Genomic DNA, 25,937 nt, shown 5'->3' with positions numbered 1-25,937 from the left:
CTTCCTCTTTTCCTCCTACCTGGTGGCTCCATCTTCAGCATTTTTCTACCAATATAATTCATGTCCCTTCTCTGCACATGTCCAAACCATCTCAATCTCGCCTCCCTCACCTTGTCACCAAAACATCCTACATGTGCTGTCCCTCTAATAAACTCATTTCTAATCTTGTCCATCCTCGTCACTCCCAACGAAAACCTCAACATCTTCAGCTCTGCTACCTCCAGCTCCACCTCCTGTCTTTTACTCAATGCCACTGTCTCTAATCCATACAACATCGCAGGTCTCACCACAGTCCTATAAACTTTCCCTTTCATTTTTGCAGATACTCTTCTATCACAAATCACTCCTGTCACTCTTCTCCACCCACTCCACCCTGCCTGCACTCTTTTCTTTACTTCCCTAACACACTCTCCATTACTTTGCACTGTTGACCCCAGGTACCTGAACTCCTCCACCTTCTCCACCTCTTCTCCCTGCAACCGCATCACTCCACTGCCCTCCCTCTCATTCACACACATGTACTCTGTCTTACTCCTACTGACTTTCATTCCCCTTCTCTCCAGCGCATATCTCCACCTCTCCAGGCTCTTCTCAACCTGCTCTCTACTCTCACCACAAATCACAATATCATCTGCAAACATCATAGTCCAGGGAGACTCCTGTCTGACCTCGTCCGTCAACCTGTCCATCACCACTGCAAACGGGAAAGGGCTCAGGGCCGATCCTTGATGCAGTCCAACCTTCACCCTGAACCAGTCTGTCGTACCTACTGCACACTTTACTGCCGTCACACTGTCCTCATACATGTCCTGCACCACCCTCACCTACTTCTCTGACACACCTGACTTCCTTATACAATACCACAACTCCTCTCTCGGCACCCTGTCGTACGCTTTCTCTAAATCCACAAATACACAATGCAGCTCCTTCTGTCCTTCTCTATACTTCTCCATCAACATCCTCAAAGCAAATAAGGCATCTGTGGTGCTCTTCCTCGGCATGAAACCATACTGTTGCTCACAGATGGTCACCTCTTCTCTCAGCCTGGCTTCCACTACTCTTTCCCATAACTTCATGGTGTGACTGATCAACTTAATTCCCCTGTAGTTACTGCAGGTCTGCACATCTCCCTTATGCTTAAAGATCGGTACCAGCACACTCCTTCTCCATTCCTCAGGCATCCTCTCCCCTTCCAGAATCCTGTTAAACAATCTGGTTAAAAACTCCACTGCCATCTCTCCTAAACATCTCCACGCTTCTACCGGTATGTCATCTGGTCCAACCGACTTTCCATTCTTCATCCACTTAATCGCTGCTCTCACTTCCTCCTTACTAATCCTATCTACATCCTGCTTCACCAACTCCACATCCTCCAACCTTCTCTCTCTCTGATTTTCCTCATTCATCAGCTGCTCAAAATACTCCCTCCATCTTCTCAACACACTCTCCTCACTAGTCAACACATTTCCCTCTCCATCCTTTATTGCTCTAACTTGCAGTACATCCTTCCCAGCTCGGTTCCTCTGCTTGGCCAATCGGTATAAATCCTTTTCTCCTTCCTTAGTGTCCAACCTCTTATACAGTTCCTCATATGCCTTTTCCTTGGCTTTCGCCACATCCCTTTTAACCTGCTGCCGCATCTCCTTGTACTCCTGCCTACTTTTCTCATCACTCTGTCGATCCCACTTCTGTTTTGCCAACCTCTTTCCCCTAATGCTCTCCTGCACTTCCTCATTCCACCACCACGTCTCCTTGTCTTGCTTTCTATTTCCAGATGTCACACCAAGTACTTTTCTAGCTGCCTCCCTCATCACTCCTGCAGTAGTTGCCCAATCATCCGGCACCTCTTCACCACCACCAAGCCCCTGTCTGACCTCTTCCCTGAACCTCACACTACACTCTTCCTCCTTCAGTTTCCACCATCTTATTCTTCTTTCAAACCTTACTTTCCTCCTCTTCTTCTTTGCCTCCAAAACCATCCTACAGACCACCATCCGATGCTGTCTAGCTACACTGTCCCCTGCCAACACCTTACAGTCTCCAATCTCCTTCAGGTTGCATCTCCTACACAGAAGATAATCCACCTGTGTGCACCTTCCTCCACTCTTATACGTCACCCTATGATCCTCCTTCTTCTTAAAATACGTGTTCACCACTGCCATTTCCATCCTTTTAGCAAAATCTACCACCATCTGCCCTTCCACATTCCTCTCCTTAAAACCATACCTACCATCACCTCCTCATCACCTCTGTTCCCTTCACCTACATGCCCATTAAAGTCTGCCCCAATCACCAATCGTTCTTTCCTAGGTACACCATCTACCACTTCATCTAATTCACTCCAGAATCTTTCTTTCTCCTCCATCTCACAGCCAACTTGTGGAGCATAGGCACTGATGACATTTATCATCATCCCTTCAACTTCCACCTTCACGATCATCACCCTATCAGAAACTCTCTTCACCTCCACTACACTCTTACTGTACGCTTCCTTTAGAATCACCCCTACACCATTTCTCTTCCCATCCACACCATGATAGAACAGTTTAAACCCACCTCCAATGTTCCTGGCCTTACTCCCTTTCCACTTGGTCTCCTGAACACACAACACATCTACCTTTCTCCTCTCCATCATATCAGCTATCTCTCTCCCTTTACCCATCATAGTACCAACATTTAAAGTACCAACCCGAACCTCTACTCTCCTACACTGCTCCTTTTCCTGCCGTCTCTGTAGACGCCTTCCTCCTCTCCTTCTCCTCCTTCGGCCAACAGTAGCCCAATTTCCACCGGTACCCTGTCGGCTAACGATACCTGTGGCGGTCGTTGTTAACCCGGGCCTCGACCGATCCGGTATGAAATTCTCATTTGTGATCCGCATATTTGATTTGGCACATGTTTTACGCTGGATGCCCTTCCTAACGCAACCCTCCCCATTTACCCGGGCTTGGGACTGGCACTAAGAGTACACTGGCTTGTGCCCCCCTAATGGCTGGGTTGAACTACACATTCGAGTTAATCGATAAAATCGATTTATCGCCCAGCCCTAACACATAGTATTTAACGAATATTAAAAACACATTTAATTTGCAAAGTTAACCCAATTTTTTCCCATACCAGTCTGTACTAATGCTTTTGATTATCATTCTTTTCTGGTTCTAATCCTATAAATGTTAAATTTTTTTTATTTCATTTAATGTTTTTTTTTTTTTTTTTTTTTTCCATCACTGATATAAATTGACTGATTTTGCTTTAGTTACCAAATGTTCAGAATACAAAACCATGAGAAAGTTGCTCTCGGAAAGTACAATGGTCCTAATTGAGCACTATGCTCTCTGTGGCACTGCTTGATGACTAGGTCATGATCCCCACTTCATTTTAGCGATCGTTTGTGTTGCTGTTGTTGATTGTATTTCAGCTGTATGGAGTGTGTTTATGTTCGTGATTGGTTCAGTGCTGGTTGTTTTAGTGAACGCTGTTGCGTTATCGGTGGAGCTGATCCTAAAAGCACGTGAGTCTGTGATTTTAATAATCATAATCATGATAATATAACATTGATGACTATATAATATGCTGCTACAATTGTTATCTTTTATTTATTATAAACAGGAACTGGTCAGCGTACAGTGGATCTGCGACTTATTGTAATACTTACTGAATGCGTCTTTGCCGTGTTCTTGCTCGGTGTACAGATATCTGTTTACTGTAAGTATAATCTCCAATCATGACACGGTATATAATCTGATGTTGAGCAGGTCTGTGTGCTTTTTGTCATTTATTGTTGCTTCATTAACAGAAATAAAATGATTCTTTAATTAGAGTTACAAAATCCGTGCAGGAAAAGAATGTTATCAGAAATGATTATTATTATTATGGTGCAATTTTAGAGCTTTAAATCTTAAATGAAATAATCATTTTGTGTTCTGTTACTTGGAAGTAACTGGAAATGGGCATCATATGAGAATCAGTACTGGACCATGGAGCAATGGTAGAAGGAGGCCTGGTCTAATGAACCATATTTTTTCCCATCGGGTGGATGGTGGGCGTGGTTTAGCTGGGTAACTGGGATGCATTATGGGAAAAGCCAGCCCTCTATTTTACATTCACTACGCAAACAGCGTAAATGCAAACATCGGCGTCTACTGGTCATTAAATGTTGTTGCGAGAACGCGCCTAGCCCCGTGCACGTTACCTTAAACACGCGTGCAGAACATTGCTGTCGTGCTGCAAAGAAACAGTTGCATGCGCCACGAACTAAAGATAATAATAAAATGTATTGAGATGCAGATGCTTTAGACTGTTAATTGTGTGTGTGTATATATATATATATATATATATATATATATATATAATGATTAGATTATTGTCGAATAATTGTTATTCGATAATAAAGTGCTGAATAAAATACTGAAATTTGTTATTGTTCTCCATATTCATTCTAGTGATGCCGAACCCTCTCTCTCTTATATCGAGAAAAGTGAACAGTGACAAACTTACAGCAGGGTCACCAAATTTGATAAGGTTATCAAAATCCATTACCTCCCTCTATTTTACATGCAATGACTTGAATGTTCTCCATATTCATTCTGGTGATGCCTAACACTCTCTGTATTATATCCTGGAAAATATTTGTGTCTCATGTCAACAGTGACAAACTTACAGCAGGGTCACCAAATTTGATAAGGCATTAATATAAGTTATCAAAATCCGTTACCGCCCTCTATTTTACATGCAATGACTTGAATGTTCTCCACAAAGCCATAATAATAATAATACCATCCTGTTTTGTGTTGGAAAATGTCTAACACACCAGTATGATTGTTTAAATCTGAATAAGTGTTCTCAATTGTCTAATGAATGTAACCACTAATTTTAACCACAAATGTAAAACATACATCCCATTTAATACTCTTGTATTGTGTGTACTCTGTGTACTTTAATACTCTTGTGCTAAAAATGATAATCATAACAATGAAAGATTTTTACGACTTATTTGTTTTAATGGTAACTTTAATACTAAAATATTAATAACAAATAATAACAAGGACGGGAGGAGAATTTTAAAATGTGCACGCCGCACAGCTGTAGGACTTGATGGGATCGGGCTCCTGAACACACTGCATATGAAACCACCGGTCACACATGTCACACTGAATCTGTAACAACAAAGGAAACATTTCAAGGTAAATATTTGAATCATTTGAGCTGGGATCCACATACACCATATTCTATTTTAAGACAGATGCTATGTACAAGGGGTTAAAAATGGTCAGAACACTGTCATGAACTGCCTTATTTTAACAGCATTTTACCCAAGTAGATGATAGCGGTTGTTAATTTTTTTTCCTCACTGTCTTTTTTTGCCCATTGCTCTTCTCCCCACAGTTGTGGCACAGCTCAGTTAGGTCATCTGGTCACCATTAAAAACAATACAACTTGTCAATAATTGCATGCATGTGGTAATCGTTTAAATAATGTATTACATAAGTTAAAACAATAGAATTAAAGAAAAGTACCAGTCTCATTTAGCAGGGTCATTGCAATCTGTCTTCGATACAGATTTACTGCTTCAGTGTTGTTAGCAAATGTCAGAGGCTCCTCTGACAGTAGTTTCTCTGCATACTAATATGGCAAATTTATAACTGATTTATCAGTGTTCAGAAGATAATTAAAATATAGACCACCAAACTGTTAATACAATAGAAACCAAAGAATGTGTGACATCAAAACATTGTTTAAATAATAATACGGTAGACATAGAATGACTGAAACGACAAACGAAATGACAAAAACCTAAACTTACTTTCAGGACAAATATCCCACATGAGGTGCCATCTTTCTGACAACAGTGTGCATCTGTGCTGGATGCCCACCTGGATACATGGCAGCCTTGTTTGGCCCTTGTGAAGGCCCTAAAAGTTATAAGAAAAGTAAAAATATGCCAATTACATGTTTAAACATATTGGTGCCCCTTTTGCTGCCATAAACAGCATGAACTTCTTCAGCAATTTGAGCTACAGTAGCTCGTCTGTTGGATCGGACCACACGGGCCAGTCTTTAATCAAGCAGCCAATGAGACACAAGTTCACCACTGTTCCTTCGTTGGACCACTTTTGATAGATACTGACCACTGCAGACTAGGAAACCCCACAAGAGCTGTAGTTTTAGAGATGCTCTGGCCCAGCTGTCTAACCATAATCATTTGCCCCTTCTAACACAACATCTTTGTAGACAAAATGTCCAATTGCTGCCTAATAAAGTATATCCCACCCACAAAAAAGTGCCATGATGAAGAGCTATTCAATGCAGTTCATTCACTGATGACAATGTTACAATGTCATTGTTAAGTCTGGTCTGTGTAAATTCAGTGGTTACCTTGTGGACTGCAAACACTGCTGAAGTTTTTTTGAATCATTTCCCAGGGGATCCAATATAAGGCTTCTTCTTTCAGAAGGAAAGATTGCCTATAGAAATTGTTATTACTCATATATTCTTTCACATATATTGGCTATACTTAAATTCTTATCAAAGGTTAGCAAAAAAAAAGAGCAGTCATCTTACAGCCAATGTCCAGTGCCCCGGCTCATGGACAGCACCCAAAATAATGTTGTACTTTGTTGGATCACACTAAAAAAATAAAATTACAAGTCAATTTAATACAATACACTTAAAAAAGCTTTACAAGAGAAATAACCATGCCTACCTTTAATCTTGAGCCCCTTCCCTCCCATATACGTGTCATTTCGAATGAATCGATGTGAAGTGCTTTTTTTCTCGTCTCTGATTGTGGGTTTTTACAGTGTGGGCCATGTATGCATTGATCACCTGAGGCAGAAAAATTATGAGTACATAAATGTTAATAAGTTAAGGATAGTATAACCTTAAATAACACTTAGATACAATTCTGTATTGTATACTTGCATATACAACTCAGCTCACCTCACTCTCGAGCTCTTGATTTGGAGCAGTTCTGGCAATGTCCCAATAAACAAGTTTATATGGTCCTATTTTTGACAGGAGCACATGTGACTTGTTGCCTCCCCATGCATCTTGTATGCCTTTGTGTGACAAAAAATATAAATTTAAATAACTTTTATGTAGTTTATCAAAATGTGGGTTGTTTCTTTATATACACTGTATAGACAAAAGTATTGGGACACCTGACTTGCCCAACCATTCTGCTATCGCAAAGCTGAAGGCACACAATTGTATAGGATGTCTTTAAATGCAGTAGCATGACATTTTTCCTTCACTGTAACTAGTAGACCCAAACCTGTTCCAGCACAACAATTCCTCTGTGCACAATGCAAGCTCCAAAAGATATGCTTAGGATGAGTTGGAATGAAAGGCAAACCTAATGAACAACTTTGGGATGAATGTGAATGCTGACTGTACCCCAGACCTCCTCACCACACCTACCTACCTGACTTTACTAACACCCTTGTGTCTGAATGAGTACAAATCTCCACAAGCACATTCCAAAATCTTTACAGAAGTCTGACCAGGTGTCTACAAACTTTTGGCAATATAGTGTATAAAACCTGCATATCAAATCTGTTTCCATGTGAAAAGAAATGTAAAAAATGATGTGAAATACAAGAGATGAATTATTTTCACTAAGACGTAGACTGAACAAACAGAAATGTTGTGCAGAGTTAGTTTATCCAAGATACTTACAATTTCCATGAAAAGAGGTAACATCAGAAGATGATTGCTGTGCGGCATGAGGATATGTTTTAGCAGATGCATGAGGAGAGCAGTGAGCAGCTGGAGGAGGAGAGGGGTCAGCAGTTGCAGGAGCAGTGGAGTCGGCAGCTGGAGGAGGAGAGGAGTCTGCAGGTGAAGGAGGAGAGGAGTCTGCAGTTGGAGGAGGAGAGGAGTCTGCAGTTGGAGGAGGAGAGAAGACTGCAGTTGGTGCAGGAGATGAGGTTTCATTAGATGGCTGAGAGGGGGCAAATTGTTGATGCCTCCTCAACTTGTGAGGTATCCGTGGAGTCTCCTCATGATGGTGTTTGAGATGGTCAATGCTGACCTTGCATGTTGACCGGCCATCTGAATCCACAAGATCAACACTTTTCCCCTCTATTTTGGTGACCATAAATAGGCCAAAATAATCAGGGTCGAGCTTTCCTCCTTTGCGCTGTTCACTGCGCACATTACGTCACCACACCATGTCTCCCACCTGAAGGCTTTGCTGGGTTTTATCTGATAGCCTTCTTTTTCTTCTGTTGTGTGATTTTTCAACATTAATATCAACAATGTCCATAATTTTGCTATGCCGTTCAATGTCAATTGCAACTGTTTCCCGTTCACAGTCATTATCGAAGGAACCATCAACCTTTGGAAACATGTTAATAATGATAAATATTTTATCTAAATTCCATACAATATTCTATATTCTTTTTAAATAATTTACACTGACCAGGCATAATTTTGTATGATTAATATATTATACTGCCGAATATTGTGATGGTCCCTTTTTTTCTGCCCAAAGAGTTCTGACCTGTCTAGCATTAACAGCATTAAATTCTTCAGCAGTTTGAGCTACATGAGCTCGTCTGTTGGATCGGACCACACAGGCCAGCCTTCGCTCCCCCACGTGCATCAACGAGCCTTGGCCGCCTATGACAAAGTTGCTGGTTCACCACTGTTCCTTCCTTGGACCACCTTTAATAATAAATAAAGGAAATTAATAATTAAAATTAAAAATAAATAAATAATACTGACCATTGCAAATAAAAAAATAAATAAATAATACTGGCCATTGCAGAACACCCCACAAGAGCTGCAGTTTTCAAGATGCTCTGACCCAGTTGTCTAGCCATCACAATATGGCTGTTGTCAAACTCGCTCAAATCCTTACGCTTGCTGATTTTCCCTGCTTCTAACACATCAACTTTGAGGACAAAATGTTCACTTGCTGCCTAATAATATCCCACACACTAACAGGTGCCACGATGAAGAGATCTTCTTCTTTCGGCTTTTCCCATTAGGGGGCGCCACAGCTGATCATCTGTCTCCATACCCCCCTCTCCTCTACATCTGCCTCTTTCAAATCAACTACCTGCATGTCTTCCCTCACCACATCCATAAACCTCTTCCTTGGTCTTTCTCTTTTCCGTCACTCCCAACGAAAACCTCAACATCTTTTACTTTGCTACCTCCAGTTCCACCTCCTGTCTATTAGCCATGATGAAGAGATAATCAGTGTTATTCACGTCACTGCTCAGATTGTTATATCATATTGTTATGCCTGGTCAGTGTACCTAAATATTTACAAGAAATAGTAGGCATAAAAAATGTTTGTTTTACCTCATAATGTTCTGGAACCTCGGACGGGTATCAAGTCAACAGTAACAAACTTACAGCAGGGTCACCAAATTTGATACGGCACTATTACAGGTTATCAAAATCCGTTACCTCCCTCTATTTTACATGCAATGACTTGAATGTTCTCCATATTTACTGTGGTGATGCCTAACATTCTCTGTATTATATTCTGAAAAAATATTTGGGTCTCATGTCAACAGGAATGTCAATCTGCATCTGAATAGTTCATTTCTCCAAACACTCTGCTTAAATAGTTTGCCATGCCTCCTGTAAAACTTGCCAAAGTGTTGTTTGTCACAAATTGCAGTAACTGACCATGATAGATAACATTCCAGCCAACTTTTTGCTCTCTAAAAAATGTGTAGAGAGCTTGTCTGTACGCTTTGGCTTATCGTCTTGTTGCACGGTGAAGTCGGTTCCAATGAGCCACATTCCAGATGGAATTGCATGATGAAAATGTACCTTGATATCCCCAACCTTCCATGCTCCAAAACCCCAACCCATTAAGCTTCCATCTTAATGTTTGACTATGGAATTGAGACAGTCCACTATTATTATATCTCCTGTTCTCGGTCTTAAATAACATACATCTGTTAGAGACCAAAATCTCACATTTGGACTATTCTGTCCACAGAACATGCTTCAGCGATTCACTGGGAAATTCTTTTGTGTTTGTGTCGTTCACCTATTTTGTTGTATTTAAACAAAAGGAACATGCATTGATTGAAAAGTTCTTCTGTAATTATGTTTATTAACTGTTGTGGATGCATTCTTCACCTCTGAAAAGTGCCATTGAGCCTCTCCACCAATCCGTTGGTCTGAGGGTGGTATGGGGCACAAAGACTTCTTTTTATGCCAAGCATTTTGCAGACCTCAGTGTTGATCTACGGAAGATATGTATTATTATTTATATAATATGTTAATAACATAGGTTTTTGTCATTTTACATAAAACTGTTTACGCAACAAAGAACATTCCATAAATAAAAATATTTGTGAAGCAGAATATACTTACTGTGTTGACAAACTCTCTGCCTTGATCTGTTAAAATTCGTTTTGGCAATTCAAATTGGTAAACAAATTTTAATACTGATTGAGTAACTTCTGCAGCAGACTTTGATTTTAGAGGATATGCCTGTGCCCATCTCGTGCAATCATCTAATATTACACATATATATAGATTTTCCTGGTCAGATTTGGCCAACTTTCCAATTAAGTCCATTCCAATCAGTTCAAATGGAGTCTTGACCTGCAAAAACAGACATGAATAGAAAGCATTTATAATGATAAAAAAAAATAATATTTACCATATTTTGTAAATATGTACTATCGAGAAATAAAGTGTAAAAATTATATTATTATAATATAATTTATTATATAAATTTGCTCTTGTTACCTTGATAGGTTTAAGGTCTGTCTTCAGCTTTATATCTTTTTTATTTTTCTGGCACACTGTACACTGTGATACCTGGACATTTTAATTATATGAATTTGTTATTATTATACAGTTAAAAAGGTATTGAATTTATGAAGTCAATGAGAAATGTTAATACAGTGCATAAGCCTACCCATTTCTCTATGTCTGCTGACATGCCAGGCCGGTAGTACCGTTGAGAAATGGCATCTCTAGTTTTAAGCTGGCCGAACTGTGCACCTATGTTGCTGCTATGGAACTCCTGAAACAGCGTGTCAGCCTCTTCTGCACTACAAACAACTCGACATTTTTTAATGTTGCTGGATCCCTTGTGTCTAATGTAAAACAAATTGCCATCTGGAAAAAAATTTAATAATAATGTCATTTAATAATAAAAATCATAATCATAAGATCCTTTTTAAAACTAGTATGAACAGTCAAACTCTTGTTTTTTTTTATTCTAGTACATCAACTTTGAGTACAAAATGTTTACTTGCTGCCTAATAATATTCTAATCCTAATAATATCCTAATAATACAAAAGATAGTGTTATTCACGTTACCACTCATAATGTTCTACGGTCACAATGTTATCCCTGATCAGTGTGCATGTATATGTACAGATGCAGACAAAATAGTTTTTACCCTTCCATTTAAAAAACAGAGAAACACACAAATGTGGCTAAAATAATTTGAAACTGACAAAAGTAATAATCAAATAAAAATGTACTGAAAATTAACTAATAAAAATCAGACATTGCATTTGAATTTTGGTTCAATAGAAGCATTTATAAAAAAATTATTTAAATGAAACTGGACTGGTCAAAAATTATGGTACAACTAGAAAAGACTGAAAATAATTGACCACATGGACATGATAACGGTCATTTGCCGTACAGGGACCAAAGCTGTGCAACGCACTTCCAGCACGACTACGAAGCATCACTGTGCTTTGTTAAGTGTTTTTAAATCGCAGTTGAAAACACATTTATTCATACAAGCTTTTAACACATAGCCTCTGATTCGACTGCTATTTTATGTACATTGTGTTGTTATATTTTGTTGTCTATTGATGTTTTTACTGGAAAGCGCCTTGTGCTTGTCCTTTGGTTGTTGTAAGGCGCTCTATAAATAAAATTTTATTGATTGATTGATAAATCACAGGGTGCCCTTTAGTTGGCATCACATGTATCTTCAAACTTGTAATCAGTCAGTCTGCCTATTTAAAGGGTGAAAAGTTGTCACTGTGTTGTTTAGGTTTCATGAACATGAACCACAGAAAGCTAAGGAGAGAGTTGTCTAAGGAGATTATTAAGAAAATTATAGACAAGCATCTTAAAGGTGAGGGCTATAAGACCATCTCCAAGAAGCTGGATGTTCCTGTGACTACAGTTGCACATATTATTCAGAAGTTTACAGTCCATGGGACTTTAGCCAACCTCCCTGGACGTGGCCGCAAAAGGAAAATTTAGGACAAATTGAGATGGATATTACTAATAGGAACCAAAGAGCCCAAAACATCTTCCAAAGAGATTAGAGTTGAACTCCAAGCTCAAGGTACATCAGTGTCAGATCGCACAATCCGTCGCTGTTTGAGCCGAAATGGACTTAATGGAAGACACAGTGTGTTTTGAATCTGTGCAGAGTACAATGAAATCTTAGGACTATACTGGCATTCTGGAGTTAAATGTGCTGCCCAGTTTCAGAAAGCTTGGTCTAAGTCACAGGTCATGGGTCCTTCAACAGGAAAATAACCCTAATCACACAGCTAAAAACAACAAAGAAACACCAAAGAAGAAAACATTGGACTTACATGGCCTTTCTTAAACCCTAATCTAAATACTGTTGAAAGTATTCAACTATTAACATCTGTGGAAAGAGCTGTAACATGAAGACACCCTTCAAACCTGAGACAGCTGGAGCAGTGCTTATGAGAATTGGGCCAAAATACCTGTTAACAGGTGCAGAAGTCTCATTGAGAGTTACAGAAGTCACTTGATTGCAGTTATTGCGTCAAAAGAATGTGCATCAAAATATTAAGTTACGGGTTCCATCATTTTTATCGAGGCCGGTGTGATTACTTTGTTATTTTAAATGCTTCTGTTGAACCACAAAAGCAATATCGCATTTTCATTAGTTAATTTTCATCACGTTTTTATTTAATTATTATTTTTGTCAGTTTCAAGTTATTTCAGCGACATTTGTGCGATTTTCTTTCTTTAATGGAAGGGTACCAACAATTTTCTCTGAATGTGTATATACAGGGATTTGTGTTCATCTAGCCACAAGGTTAGTAAAGTCTGGTACTGATGTAGGTGAGAAGGTGAGGAGGCCTGGGGCCTGCAGTCAGTGTTCACATTCATCCCAAAGTTGTTCAATAAAGTTAGAGCTCTATAGCATGAGATATTTTACTCCAAACCATGTAAAGACTCTCTTTATATAGCTGGCTTTGTCATATATTATATAGCTGACTTTGTTATCATGCTGTTACAGGTTTTAGACTCCTGGTTGAAATAAAGGAAAAATTTAATGCTGCCATATTTAAAGATTTCCAACTTTGTGCTTCCTATTCGGGGAAGAATCACATACAGCTGGAAACGTCAGGGATGGAACTGTTAAAATCACTAAAAAAAATGTTTTTATATATTGATTAAATTATGCTTATTTTATAGACATAGTAATGTCCTTAACAAACTTTACATTTTGCTCCTCTGCTAATTACTTACCGATCATGCAGAAATTCAAGGCTTTCCGTTTCAGGATGTAACGCTGGTGATTGTCGGCGTCCTTAGGATATTCTCCCTCTAAAAGAAGCTTTTTAAGTTCCATAACCATGTTATGATCCATTTTTAACAGATATCACTTGCAGATAATGACCGACAATTAAGTGGACACTCTAAGTTATTAGTGAATGCTGGTGAAATTGGAGAACCCCACGTGATCAGCGTGTGGGATACATGGGCAGACCGTGGAAGACCTTTTAAAAAGTAGTTAATAAACAAATAAAAGTCCATAATAAGCTGCAAAAAAAATTATAAACTTGAAAAAAAAAAGTAATATTAAATAATAAAGAAATTAAATTTAAAAAAGACAATAAAGAGACAAAAAGGGCAAGCTTTCTGTGTGAAACCGGGGTGGGGGGGTGGGGGGCTGGGGGGTGTTGACATTCCTGTTGACACGAGACTGTAATAGTGCCTTATCAAATTTGGTGACCCTGCCATAAGTTTGTCAACACGCTGGCCTGGGAACGCCTTGGTGTCCCCCCGGAAGAGCTGGAAGAAGTGGCTAGGGAGAGGGAAGTCTGGGCATCTTTGCTTAGACTGCTGCCCCCGCGACCCGGCCTCGGATAAGCGGAAGAAGATGGATGGATGGATGGACTTGAGAGCCAAATATTTTCCAGGATATAATACAGAGAGTGTTAGGCATCACCAGAATGAATATGGAGAACATTTGCATCATTGCATGTAAAATAGAGTTAGGTAACGGATTTTGATAACCTATATTAATGCCTTATCAAATTTGGTGACCCTGCTGTAAGTTTGTTACTGTTGACTTGAGAGCCAAATATTTTTCAGGATATAATACAGAGAGTGTTAGGCATCACCACAGTGAATATGGAGAACATTTAAGTCATTGCATGTAAAATAGAGGGAGGTGACGGATTTTGATAACTTATATTAATGCCTTATCAAATTTGGTGACCCTGCTGTAAGTTTGTCACTGTTGACATGAGACACAAATATTTTTCAGGATATAATACAGAGAGTGTTAGGCATCACCACAGTGAATATGGAGAACATTCAAGTCATTGCATGTAAAATAGAGGGAGGTAATGGATTTTGATAACCGGTAATAGTACCTTATCAAATTTGGTGACCCTGCTGTAAGTTTGTTACTGTTCATTTTCCTAAGACACAAATATTTCTCAGGATATCAGAGAGAGAGGGTTCGGCATCACTAGAATGAATATGGAGAACAATAACAAATTCCAGTCTTTTATTCAACACTTTATTACCGAATATCAATAACTATATACATTATATATACATTTTATATATATATAAAACACACACACATACATACATACATACATATACACACACACAATTAACAGTTTAAAGCATCCGCATGTCAATGCATATTATTAGCCTTAATTAATAAATAACAATCAGGGTTGTTTGAGCATTTGAATAGCTTAGTTTTTTAAGTACTGTGAATGAGTCTTTAGTTCGTGGCGCATGCAACTGATTCCTTGCAGCACGACAGCAATGTTCTGCACGCGCGTTCAAGGTAACGTGCACGGCGCTAGGCGCGTTCTCGCAACAACATTTAATGGCCAATGGACGCCGATGTTTGCATTTACGCTGTTTGCGTAGTGATCTTCTCTAGACGATCTATTTTAAGCCGCTTTTTAGCAACAGCTCCCTCTATGGTCACAACATACGATGGTCACAGATTCTGGTGTAACACCGGCATTGCCGCCTCAATCACCGAGGACACGCCCCCTCCCAACCAGCTGCACGGAAATGGCGTGAATCGGGAACCCTAACCCTAATTTTCTAACATTTAAAAGGACGCCAGAATCCTCCAGACAGTGCCAGATTGTCTTTAGGCTTGCCCTGACACTTTACAGCGTATCTCTGTTTTGTTTGACCATTCTGTCCTCCTGCTTCCCGACTCTCCTCTCAGCTTATCGGCTCTGCTCGCGCTGAACGCGCCCCGACTTCCGGCTCGGCATCCCCGCCCTCCGTGCACCTCGGCTCCCGGAATCGGCTCCTTTAATCGGCTTCCCGATTCAGCTCTGCACGCGCGCTTTTCTCCCCTACTCTCTCTTTGCATCTGCCTTGGATCCTAAAACCTGAACTTTCTGACAGCTGCACCCAATATAGCTGACATGAAATGCTTTGGTATATTAATATCTGATTAGAGCCTGAATCCAATAAAGCATCTTATATATCCTATTAAAATAAAATAAGATAAACCTTAATTCGTCCCACATTGGGGAAATTTCTCTGTTACAGCAGCAAAGAAAGAATAAATGCAAATATATAAAAGAATAGACATACTATAGTATACAGTATATACACAACACAATGTATAAGTACAAATAAGAAGAAAAAAGAGACCACTAGTAATAATTAGTTATGCACGTATTGCAGGTAATATTGTAATTGTATATTGTAATAACCTAACCTATTGTATACTTGGATATTGATTGGTATATGGTAGGTATCAGTTCGGGATTGAGAAAGAATATAAAGAATCTGCAAGACTGTTGTAGGTGTAATAAGCAAGTGAGTTTATCACTGTAATATTAAAATAGAATAACTAGAGGCTTTAATTTTATTAAATTGTATCATATCAGATTAATGAGCAAAACAATTCCTAAAAATAATGTCGTACCACAAACACAGGACTCAAACTCACATCAACCCGATGATGAACGTGAACCCCAGAATCGACAGAATACTGTACCTGAGCTCTCAGGGTCTTAGCGGGTAAGATACTTCCTACACACTTTCATTCTACACTAATTATTTATGAATTTACATAAAAAAAGTGTTAAAATTGTTGTCTACAAAACAGTCAAACCTGATCCTGAATTGCTTTATTTAGACTCGTGATGTTCAGCTGTATACAGTCCCTCAATGCACCAATAATAACAACATGAATACAATTATTATATAAGTTTTTTGACTATTTGAACAAATAGACATTATATTTATACTCAAATTAACCATTTAAACCTTATTTTGGATGCAGAACATCAATTCATACATACAATCTTCATACACAAAGCCAGAAGATACATTTATCTCTATTTTTTACCATCTGACTTACTGGAGCTTTTTGATTTGTTTCAGCACCTGAGTGAATAACATCCCCACAGCACCCTCTAGTGGAAGTCTGTGGAACCGCGAGCGTTAAATCTTCCACCATCAGCTGTTTCAATGTACTTATGTCACGTGATCTCTGAGTTTTTTTTTTTTTTTTTTTTTTTTTTGCTTTTATCATTGTGCATTAAATGTTCTGACCTGCTGAGACGCCCATTCCAAGTCCACGAACCTTCTCAGTGTAAAATGATGGATTTTCCAGACTTTCCAGATCGATCGTTTCTCTGAGGTCATGGCCGGGTTCTTATATTTTGGACATGATATAGACCTGAATGCTCCAGAAAAATGGTCAAACCGCCAAAAGGACATACTGATGATGAACAAACCCTCTGTAAACACACTTTCACTGATTGTAATGTGTCTTTATTTTGATGTATATACTGAAATCTGGTGTGGTATTCGTTTTGTTTATAGATGACGGCGGGAAAAAAAGTTACTTAGGTGCTGATCAGTTAAAAAAACAGACTACTTTCTTTTTCCCTTTTGACTGAATGGAAAATTGTTACATTTGTCTATTGATTTACGGCCCTTTCTTTTTTATTATTGTGTACAAATGTCAGGATTTTACTTACTCCTTCATTTGACTTGGTATTATAGGTATATATTTTTTTATTCTGTAATCGTGTTGGGAATAAATTTTATTCTGTATTGCGATCAGCAGCTAAGGTGTCTGTATATGTTTCACCAGTTACGTTGGGAAAAGGTTTGGGTAAAATGTGATCAGAATGTTCCTACCCCGTTCCTGGGTTCTGTGGTGGTTTCACCTCAGTCAGCTTCATCTTCCTGCACATTACAGAATGTGGACTCACCAAAATCCAAAGAAATAAACATTATGTATGTATTTTATCCTCTCAGAATTCTGCTGCTGCTCATCATCTCTTTCCTCTCACCGAGAAACTCACCTGGTGCTCCTCATTAGCGCACTAACGTGGTGGGGCGGGGCTTCTATTCAGGCGCGTCGTGATTGGATGATCAATCAGTTAACTGACATACAATTTATTCATATTTCATTATTTTCCTCTCATTTTATCTCTCTCTCTCTCTCTCTCTCTCCATGCATGTTTCTATCTATCTCTCTCTCTCTCTCTCTCTCTCTCTCTCTCTCTCTCTCTCCATGCATGTTTCTATCTATCTCTCTTTCTCTCCCCCCCCCCCTCCCTCTCTCTCTGTATAAAAAGTCAGGTCTGATGTCCACTTGTCTGTTTTGTGATGTTTATTTCCTGTAATGTTTTAATATCTGAATATTAATAATATGAATAAATAATTTTACTTCAGCACACGAGCCCAATACAACTTCGTTTCTTTCCCCGATTTAAATCCACTTCTGTAGAACACAAGTCTCACCAAGTCTCATGAGCACAGATCTGAGCTCATAACGAGAAATGCGCGGTCACTGTCGCCTTTAACCTGTTAGCCTTCGACACAGATTTTAGGACACACAGCTGCAATGCTCCACCTTTACCTTTAAATATTACCAGTTCCTGATAAACATGTGCTACATACACAATTTCAATATCTTTGGAAAGAAGACACTTTGATCTTTACTGTCCATCATCAAAGTTGATCTTGCTCAAAAAGATATTAAGTTATAGATGATGAAGTTCTATAGATATACATTTCCTGCATTGATCATTATTTTTATTTCATATATAAATACATAAAAATCAGTCCTGCAGCAATCCAGAACAGCACTGGGTTGAAAGCCACAGGTCTCATGAGTTTATATTTTAAATTTTATGAAGATTTTCATAACAAATGAAATTCCTACAAACATTTATCTGAGACTGTTTCTGATCCTTTTCTCCCTCCCTCTGTTTGAGAGACACCTGCTAAACTCAGGTGATCATTTATACTCTATTCATACAGTCTGCATATTAATGACCTGCTGACCAGTAAAGGCTTTTGTTCTACATGTTTGGGGATATTGATATTGATTTGGCATTCATATTGATGCCAGACAAGCTATTGTTCTACAGTCATGACCATTCATATTGATGTCTGGCCATTCCAATCTCTCTCACACACACACACACACACACACACACACACACACACACACACACACACACACACACACACACACACACACACTTACTTTTCAAGCATTTCTCTTATAAAAACAAACAGGCAATAAAACCAATAAAATCGTATAAAGCTATAAAGGGAGATTTATTGTAATTTACAGATGTAGAGCCCCATGTCTCAGTTGTTACTCCGCCCCATGTCTCAGTTGTTACTCCGCCCCCAAAAATCCACATCGCTGCTTTTTGTGCAAATCTCCGATAAAACAACTGATTTGATTGTCCATTTTTTTCCCAGTGTTTTTTTTTTTTTTTTTGTAAACAATGTCCAGTTAGCACGCGCTATAAACAGCTGTTTATGTTGACCTGAGAGCCGCATCACTTCCTGGTTCGTCACTACGCACGTGCTGCTTCGACCACTATAAACAGTATGGAGAATAAACTCCTCCCATAAATCGTTAGAATCCTGCACTTATTGGCTGCATTGTCCATCAATCATTTTGTTTCCATAATGCTACTGGCTGGAAATAAAAGGTTTGAAATGAGAGGCGGTGCCTGCAGAGAGAGAGAGAGAGAGAGAGAGAGAGAGAGAGAGACTCCACCCCACACAAAATTTATACTCTTTTAATTTTTAATTTTTATTTTTTATTTTTTTTGTGGTCTTAACCGTTCTGTACCACTATATTCTACCTTTCATATTTATTATTATTTTTTTTTTACCAGCAAGATGTCGGTCTTTATGTGAAAGTTATTCGGAAATATGTAAACACAAACACCAGCCGAACTTCTGTGACGTCAACAAAGGAATAAAATCTAAATGACAGCACTGTTGTTAGTTTGGAGCAGAAATGCTTCACGGATTAACAGCAGTGGATGCGTCTGGGACTCGTTATTATAATATTAATGTAAGTAGTGCGGGTTTTTATGCATGTTGTTGTTGTGTGCTGTTTACACACATTCAGCAAATACATTCATTCTACGGTTTCCATTGAAAAACTGAGAGCTTTAGAAGGATGTATAGTCATGCTTCCTCTTCTCCCTATTTATTAATCTATTGCTAAACATTAACACCTGAAAACAATTGGCTATTAGTTGCGTTCACGCGACCCAGAAGCCGAAGAGGTTTTAATGGAATAAAAACTCGTTCCTGATTCAGTGTTGAGATCAGAATAAATAAATATCAAATATCCCGCAGTGTAAAGTGAAAAAAAAGTTTAAATAAAAAACATCTCAGGGATGAAAGATTCCGATTTGAATGTAAACACACTGATGTTCTAGAACACGCCGGGGACGAAGCAGGAGCCGGTGCCGGGACGGAGACGGAGACGGAGCCGGTGCGCGGACGAAGCCGGAGCTGATGCGGGGATGGAGGAGGAGATGAGCGAAAACACCGCGCTGAGCAGCGTCCTGAACGAGATGCGCATCGAGGGAGAAATGTGTGACGTGGTGCTCAAGGTGGGACAGGTCGAGTTCCAAGCCCATAAGAACATCCTCTCTGTGTACAGCCCGTTTTTCAGGTACAACAACTAAAACAACTTACACCTATCACCAAACACACACATTTATACAGGGAATGACGCTAAGGATGAAGAGATCACCATAGCAACCAGGGATGCGGGAATGACCAATAAAAAAATGATTGATAATTGATGCATTCATACCAAAATCTATACCTGATTCAAATTCTGGCCTGGAAACATCTCGCATCACTAGCGACAAAACAACAAAAAGTGGAAATGAAGTGAAATATTCCCACAAAGTCTCTCAATATCGACCAGAGCATCATTAATGTTGTCATTTTGTTTTATGGGATGATGCATATGATTCGGAATGTTTTATGAGCCGGATATTTCTAATAAAAAAAAAAGTAAACAAATAAAACCGTAATTATTTCGATTTCTTCAGCTGCATCTCATCTTCATGAAATAATATTTTGTTACTGATTGAATTCTTTTTTAACGCGCTTTACTACGCTCGTCACGCGAGTTATAACGCAATCATTTCTGCTGTTCATTCAATTCTGTATCAAATCTGCTGTATTTATCCAACTTTTATTGTTTAATCCAATTCAGTTGTAGTTCCGACTGACTGACTCTAAACTCTTTTCCCATTCCCACTGCAAACACACGGATGCTCTTTGGAATCATTTCCTCGTTCAGATCTCTGTTCTCAAGGTGGAGCAGCGAGGATCAGAGGGAGTACCGCATCACCACTGTACCTCAGAACATCATGGGGCACATAATCAATTACATCTACACCAAGGAACTTTTCCTCAGCATCGATGATGCCCTAGATCTCTTGGACTCTGCTCAGTATCTGCTCATGCAAAACCTCTTCTGCAACTGCTGCAAATTCCTAGAGGACAGTCTCAGCCCGGATAACTGCTTAGAGATCTGGCAGCACGCCGACGCTCGCTCGTACGACAAGCTGAGCAAACGTGCCCTCGACTACGTTTTGCATCATTTCGAGGACGTTGTTCAGTCACCATCCGGGAGCTTGTTGGAGCTGAGCGCCGAACAGCTCGGCAACATCCTTGAAAAAGATACGCTGAACATCGAGCAGGAGAAAACGGCGTTTGAATTCTTGATCAGCTGGATCCAGCATGACCCGGACACCCGAATGAAGAACTTGGCGGACCTGCTGAAGAAGGTGAGCTCCGGTACACTCGACTGGATAATCTTGTTGAGTCTCCAGTTAAAGTATGAGTTTAGTCAGTTTAATGAAATCCACCAATAGCAGAGCAGCAAAGTCACTGGACTGCTATTGTATACTGTACATGCTAATAGGAACATACTCTTCTGTTTGAATCTGTGTTGTTCAAAGGCTGATCTTTATCTGACAATTGGACATGGAGAACATCAAACACACATGATCTGGTGTAGAACTCGGGCGAGATTTTTTTTTAAAGATCATTTAAATTACTTGACGTAAAAAAACATCATGTGTTGAACGAAAAGAGCGTTTGAGAATCTGAATATAAACCATAATGTAATCCACAGTCTACATACTTTGCTCTATTCCACTTTCTAAAACCTGTTTTGTTGTTGTTTGTGTGCTGTGTTATCAGGTGCGTCTGGCTTTGCTGCCTCCAGAATACTTCCTCAAAAATGTAGAGCCACACAGTTTGCTCAACAGTGTCCGAGAATGTGAGATCTTCCTCACCCAATCCATGTTGTTGTTGTACCGCAACAACATGATTTATAAACTTTGGCCCCCGCGCACCCTGAAACGGTACCGCTTCCCATATTCTTTACTGTTCGCCACAAGTGGCTTCAGGGGCTTAACTCCTACAAACGTCATCGAAATTTACGACTCGAGGATGGACCGCTGGAGGTATATTTCCAACACAGAGATAAGGTCTCGAGCCTATCACGGCACAGTGTTCCTGGGCGAGTTCATGTACCTCATTGGCGGCTACAACAGATTAGAGTATTTCAACACCATGTCCAAGTTCAATCCCCGGGATGGAACCTGGAGCGAGGGGGCGCCCATGCACTCTCGCCGCTGCTACGTTAGTGTAGTCCTGCTGGATGACTACATCTACGCGATAGGAGGCTTCAACGGAATACTGCGGCTTAGCACGGCCGAACGTTACAATCCTAACACCAACCAGTGGAGTCACATCGCATCCATGCACGAGCAACGAAGTGACGCAAACGCCACCAGTTTACAGGGCAAGGTACGAGAGGAGTGTTTCCACTTTCAACAACCAGCATTGAGCCTAATCAGTGTTCACCACATTACCCTCTAACCAATCAGTGTTCGCCACATTACCCTCTAACCAATCAGTGTTCGCCACATTACCCTCTAACCAATCAGTGTTCGCCACATTACCCTCTAACCAATCAGTGTTCGCCACATTACCCTCTAACCAATCAGTGTTCGCCACATTACCCTCTAACCAATCAGTGTTCGCCACATTACCCTCTAACCAATCAGTGTTCGCCACATTACCCTCTAACCAATCAGTGTTCGCCACATTACACTCTAACCAATCAGTGTTCGCCACATTACCCTCTAACCAATCAGTGTTCGCCACATTACCCTCTAACCAATCAGTGTTCGCCACATTACCCTCTAACCAATCAGTGTTCGCCACATTACCCTCTAACCAATCAGTGTTCGCCACATTACCCTCTAACCAATCAGTGTTCGCCACATTACCCTCTAACCAATCAGTGTTCGCCACATTACCCTCTAACCAATCAGTGTTCGCCACATTACCCTCTAACCAATCAGTGTTCGCCACATTACCCTCTAACCAATCAGTGTTCGCCACATTACCCTCTAACCAATCAGTGTTCGCCACATTACCCTCTAACCAATCAGTGTTCACCAGATTACCCTCTAACCAATCAGTGTTCACCCCACCACCCTCTAACCAATCAGTGTTCACCCCACCACCCTCTAACCAATCAGTGTTCACCACACCACCCTCTAACCAATCAGTGTTCACCACACCACCCTCTAACCAATCAGTGTTCACCACACCACCCTCTAACCAATCAATGTTCACCACATTACCCTCTAACCAATCAATGTTCACCAGATTACCCTCTAACCAATCAGTGTTCACCACATTACCCTTTAACCAATCAGTATTAAATATTTAACCTGGTATAAAGGAGAAAAAAATAGTGGCCCAGTTGCTCAATGTCATGTCAAGTAAACCTAAATAACCTAATAACTGAAAACACTCTGAACCCTGATTTCTTTCTCTTTTTTTGTTTCGGTTCGTGTAGATCTACATCTGTGGAGGCTTCAACGGGATCGAATGCCTTGCGACAGTGGAGTGTTACAACCCCGAGTATAATCAGTGGACGTTAATCCCACCGATGCAACTGCCCAGGAGCGGCGTCGGCGTCATTACTTTTGACAACCAAGTGCTCGCGGTAAGCAAAGAACCTCACATTTCATAAATCAATCTATTCGTGTAAATTGACGGAGGTGAGATGGAGGTGAGACGTGCGGTTTTACAGGTTGGGGGTTTTGATGGAAACAATCGTCTGCAGAGCGTCGAAGTCTACAATCCTCATACCAACTCTTGGAGGATACTCACATCCATGTTCAACCCCCGAAGCAACTTTGGGATGGAGGTAAACAAACAAAAAAAATGCATCAATACAGGACATCGTTCTGTCGGTTTATTGCGCGAACGCTATGCGTGATGAACGTGTAACGAATGAATGAAATGCGTGTCGTACCTCTTCACCATGTCGTCTTCATCCAGGTGATGGACAGCTGCTTGTACGTGATCGGAGGCTTCAACGGCTTAGACACCACTACGAACTGCGAGTGCTACGACTTCAACTCCGACACCTGGTACACACTGAAACTCACATCTGGGGTTCTGGAGTTAACAAACACCATATTGACAAAAGTTTGAGCATAAATTTATTTTTTGATCATCACATTCCACATTTAGTCCCCAATTGCAGTTATAATAAGCTCCACTCTTCAGGGAAGATGTTCCACTAGATTTTGTAGAGATTTTTGTATGAGATTCAATCAGCCACAAGGGTGATAGTTAAGTCGGGTACTGATGTAGGTGAGAAGGTGAGGAGGTTCCTGGGGTGCAGTCAACCTTCACATTCATTGCTCTATAGTAGGAGACCTTCCACTCCAACCCATTTAAAGTATCTCTTCATGGAGCTGGATTTGTGCACAGGGGCATTGTCATGCTGGAACAGGGTTTGTGTGTCAACATTTTATATGTTGACACACCGAAAGACCTGTTTGCAGAGGAACCACATGTGGCTGGAAAAGTCAGGTGTCTCAATACTTTCCCGCTTGGAAAATTTAGCCAAAATCAAACTTCATGTTAACGGATTTATTGTTAAACATTAGGCCAGATTAAGTCCTGTCCACTTACCTCTAACTGGTACACAAAGCACGGACACTGGAAACGGTTTTAATGTGGATTGTCTGCTGTGCGAGTTTGTTACTACGGTAACGATAGCGTGTGAAACTAGCGCATTCACATAAACCCGAACAGAAAGCGACAGAGAACTCATCACCGCGTTCTGACCAATCAGAACTCGGATAACCGTGTTTAATATCCAGGACTCCAGGTTAAATGTGTTGTCATGGCGATGAGCAAACACCTGACAATAAACGTAAAATGTTTCTGCAGGTACACCGTCCGCGACATGACTTTCTCGCGCAGTGCGCTGAGCTGCTGCGTGATATCCGGCCTCTCCAACGTCGCCGAGTACACCTTCCCGCGCGACGACAGCGGGCCACACTGAATTCCATTTCTCTGAAAGAAAGAGAAAGGGGGCGCCAAAAACAATAAACGTAAAGTGGATTCCAACAATCAGACAAATTTTGTTAAGTATTTTTTTTGCGTAGGATCGGAAAACGCTCGGAATGTCGACGCCAAAAAAAAAAAAAAAAACACAAGGGAAGAAACGTTTGATCGTTATTTAGTTTTTTATTATTGCAGTCCACATCTTGCTGTGCATTCCAGCTAATACGTGCAAAGCAAAATATATAATGCAATATACTGATATATATATATATATATATATATACGCTCTTTACAGACTTTCAAATATTTCACAAACATCATAACATATCTGGCACATTTAGGCTGGTTTCAGACATCATACGCTCACTTTTCTCGCTTATACACACACACACACACACACTTTTCTCACAGGCAGGAAGTTCTTTGGACTTGTTTCACTGTAGCAGGAGACAAACAAACATCAATCGACCACCCCCCAAAAAACGACACAGAAATGCATGAAAACGGTTTAGTGCACGAGTGTAATATTTGCTGGATGTGAAACGACGCGGTTATTTCAGCTGGAGTGTGAACGCTTCCGTTGACTTGTGAGGCGCACGTTCGCGTCTGCCGTAACTCGCCGTATATGAATCCATGCCCTGCGACCTCGGGTGAGACGGAAACGATTTTCGCAAAGAGGAATTTGCCAAAAATCTTATTTTACTTTCCCCTCGCCTGACGAGCTCGTGCTTTCACATTAATCGTTAATTAGCGACGCTGTTACGCCGCGATCGTAGCTGCGTTTCGCTACAATGGGGACAAAACCGCCTTTTCAGAGATCAGAGTAAAAAAAAAAACTTCACCATCCACCGGAAAATAACCAGACGTGAAAACTAACAGAAATGAAGCGTCAGTTTAACAGCCATGAAATGTTTGAATGACAAAAAAAATTATTTTACATTCATCCAGAGACGAGCGCTAATAATAATAATAATAATACGATATATATTTATATATAAAAAAAAATCCTCGTTACTTTCCGGGAGAAATG

General features: G+C 40.1%; 3 protein-coding genes and 2 long non-coding RNA genes across 9 annotated transcripts in view; 2 read left to right on the top strand and 3 right to left on the bottom strand.

The window, feature by feature from the left end:
- LOC310734359 (uncharacterized protein) overlaps positions 1 to 4,064 on the top strand; it is a 133,117-nt gene extending 129,053 nt beyond the window's left edge. The window contains exon 17 of the mRNA XM_083556270.1: positions 3,610 to 4,064. Within this exon, the coding sequence (XP_083412396.1) occupies positions 3,610 to 3,728 (119 nt within the window). The 3' untranslated portion in view covers positions 3,729 to 4,064. The remainder of the gene's footprint in view (positions 1 to 3,609) is intronic.
- A 915-nt stretch (positions 4,065 to 4,979) lies between these two features.
- LOC310734845 lies at positions 4,980 to 5,896 on the bottom strand. Its single transcript, XR_014536160.1, has 4 exons — positions 5,804 to 5,896; positions 5,517 to 5,622; positions 5,313 to 5,410; positions 4,980 to 5,156 (listed from the first exon to the last, which is right to left on the bottom strand). It is a non-coding gene; the product is annotated as an uncharacterized lncRNA (long non-coding RNA).
- Positions 5,897 to 6,223: 327 nt separating this feature from the next.
- Positions 6,224 to 9,344, bottom strand: LOC310734839 (uncharacterized protein). 5 transcript variants are annotated; one of them, XR_014536157.1, is made up of 6 exons: positions 9,313 to 9,344; positions 7,678 to 8,338; positions 6,940 to 7,058; positions 6,704 to 6,825; positions 6,562 to 6,627; positions 6,224 to 6,464 (listed from the first exon to the last, which is right to left on the bottom strand). XR_014536157.1 is itself a non-coding variant. In XM_083557268.1 (5 exons), exons 2-4 carry the CDS (start codon positions 8,096 to 8,098, stop codon positions 6,739 to 6,741), a joined length of 627 nt encoding a protein of 208 aa, XP_083413394.1. In that variant the 5' UTR covers positions 8,099 to 8,338; positions 9,313 to 9,344; the 3' UTR covers positions 6,224 to 6,627; positions 6,704 to 6,738. The 5 variants fall into 5 exon arrangements, 2 of the variants coding, with proteins under 2 accessions (XP_083413394.1, XP_083413393.1); XR_014536156.1 differs by having other exon boundaries at positions 6,562 to 6,825; XM_083557268.1 differs by having other exon boundaries at positions 6,224 to 6,627.
- A 282-nt stretch (positions 9,345 to 9,626) lies between these two features.
- Positions 9,627 to 10,994, bottom strand: LOC310734417. The gene is made up of 4 exons (XR_014536038.1): positions 10,898 to 10,994; positions 10,726 to 10,797; positions 10,345 to 10,578; positions 9,627 to 10,214 (listed from the first exon to the last, which is right to left on the bottom strand). It is a non-coding gene; the product is annotated as an uncharacterized lncRNA (long non-coding RNA).
- An 8,954-nt stretch (positions 10,995 to 19,948) lies between these two features.
- Positions 19,949 to 24,938, top strand: LOC310735103 (kelch-like protein 10). The gene is made up of 7 exons (XM_083557673.1): positions 19,949 to 20,174; positions 20,817 to 21,306; positions 21,725 to 22,336; positions 23,400 to 23,549; positions 23,637 to 23,753; positions 23,888 to 23,979; positions 24,791 to 24,938. Exons 1-7 carry the CDS (start codon positions 20,023 to 20,025, stop codon positions 24,903 to 24,905), a joined length of 1,728 nt encoding a protein of 575 aa, XP_083413799.1. The 5' UTR covers positions 19,949 to 20,022; the 3' UTR covers positions 24,906 to 24,938.
- Positions 24,939 to 25,937: the final 999 nt, after the last annotated feature.

Source organism: Silurus aristotelis (genome assembly GCF_946808225.1).
Source record: "Silurus aristotelis genome assembly, chromosome: 12".
NCBI lineage: Eukaryota > Metazoa > Chordata > Actinopteri > Siluriformes > Siluridae > Silurus > Silurus aristotelis.
The sequence above is the reverse complement of the archived record's forward strand: the minus strand, read 5'-3'. Positions and strand labels throughout refer to the sequence as shown.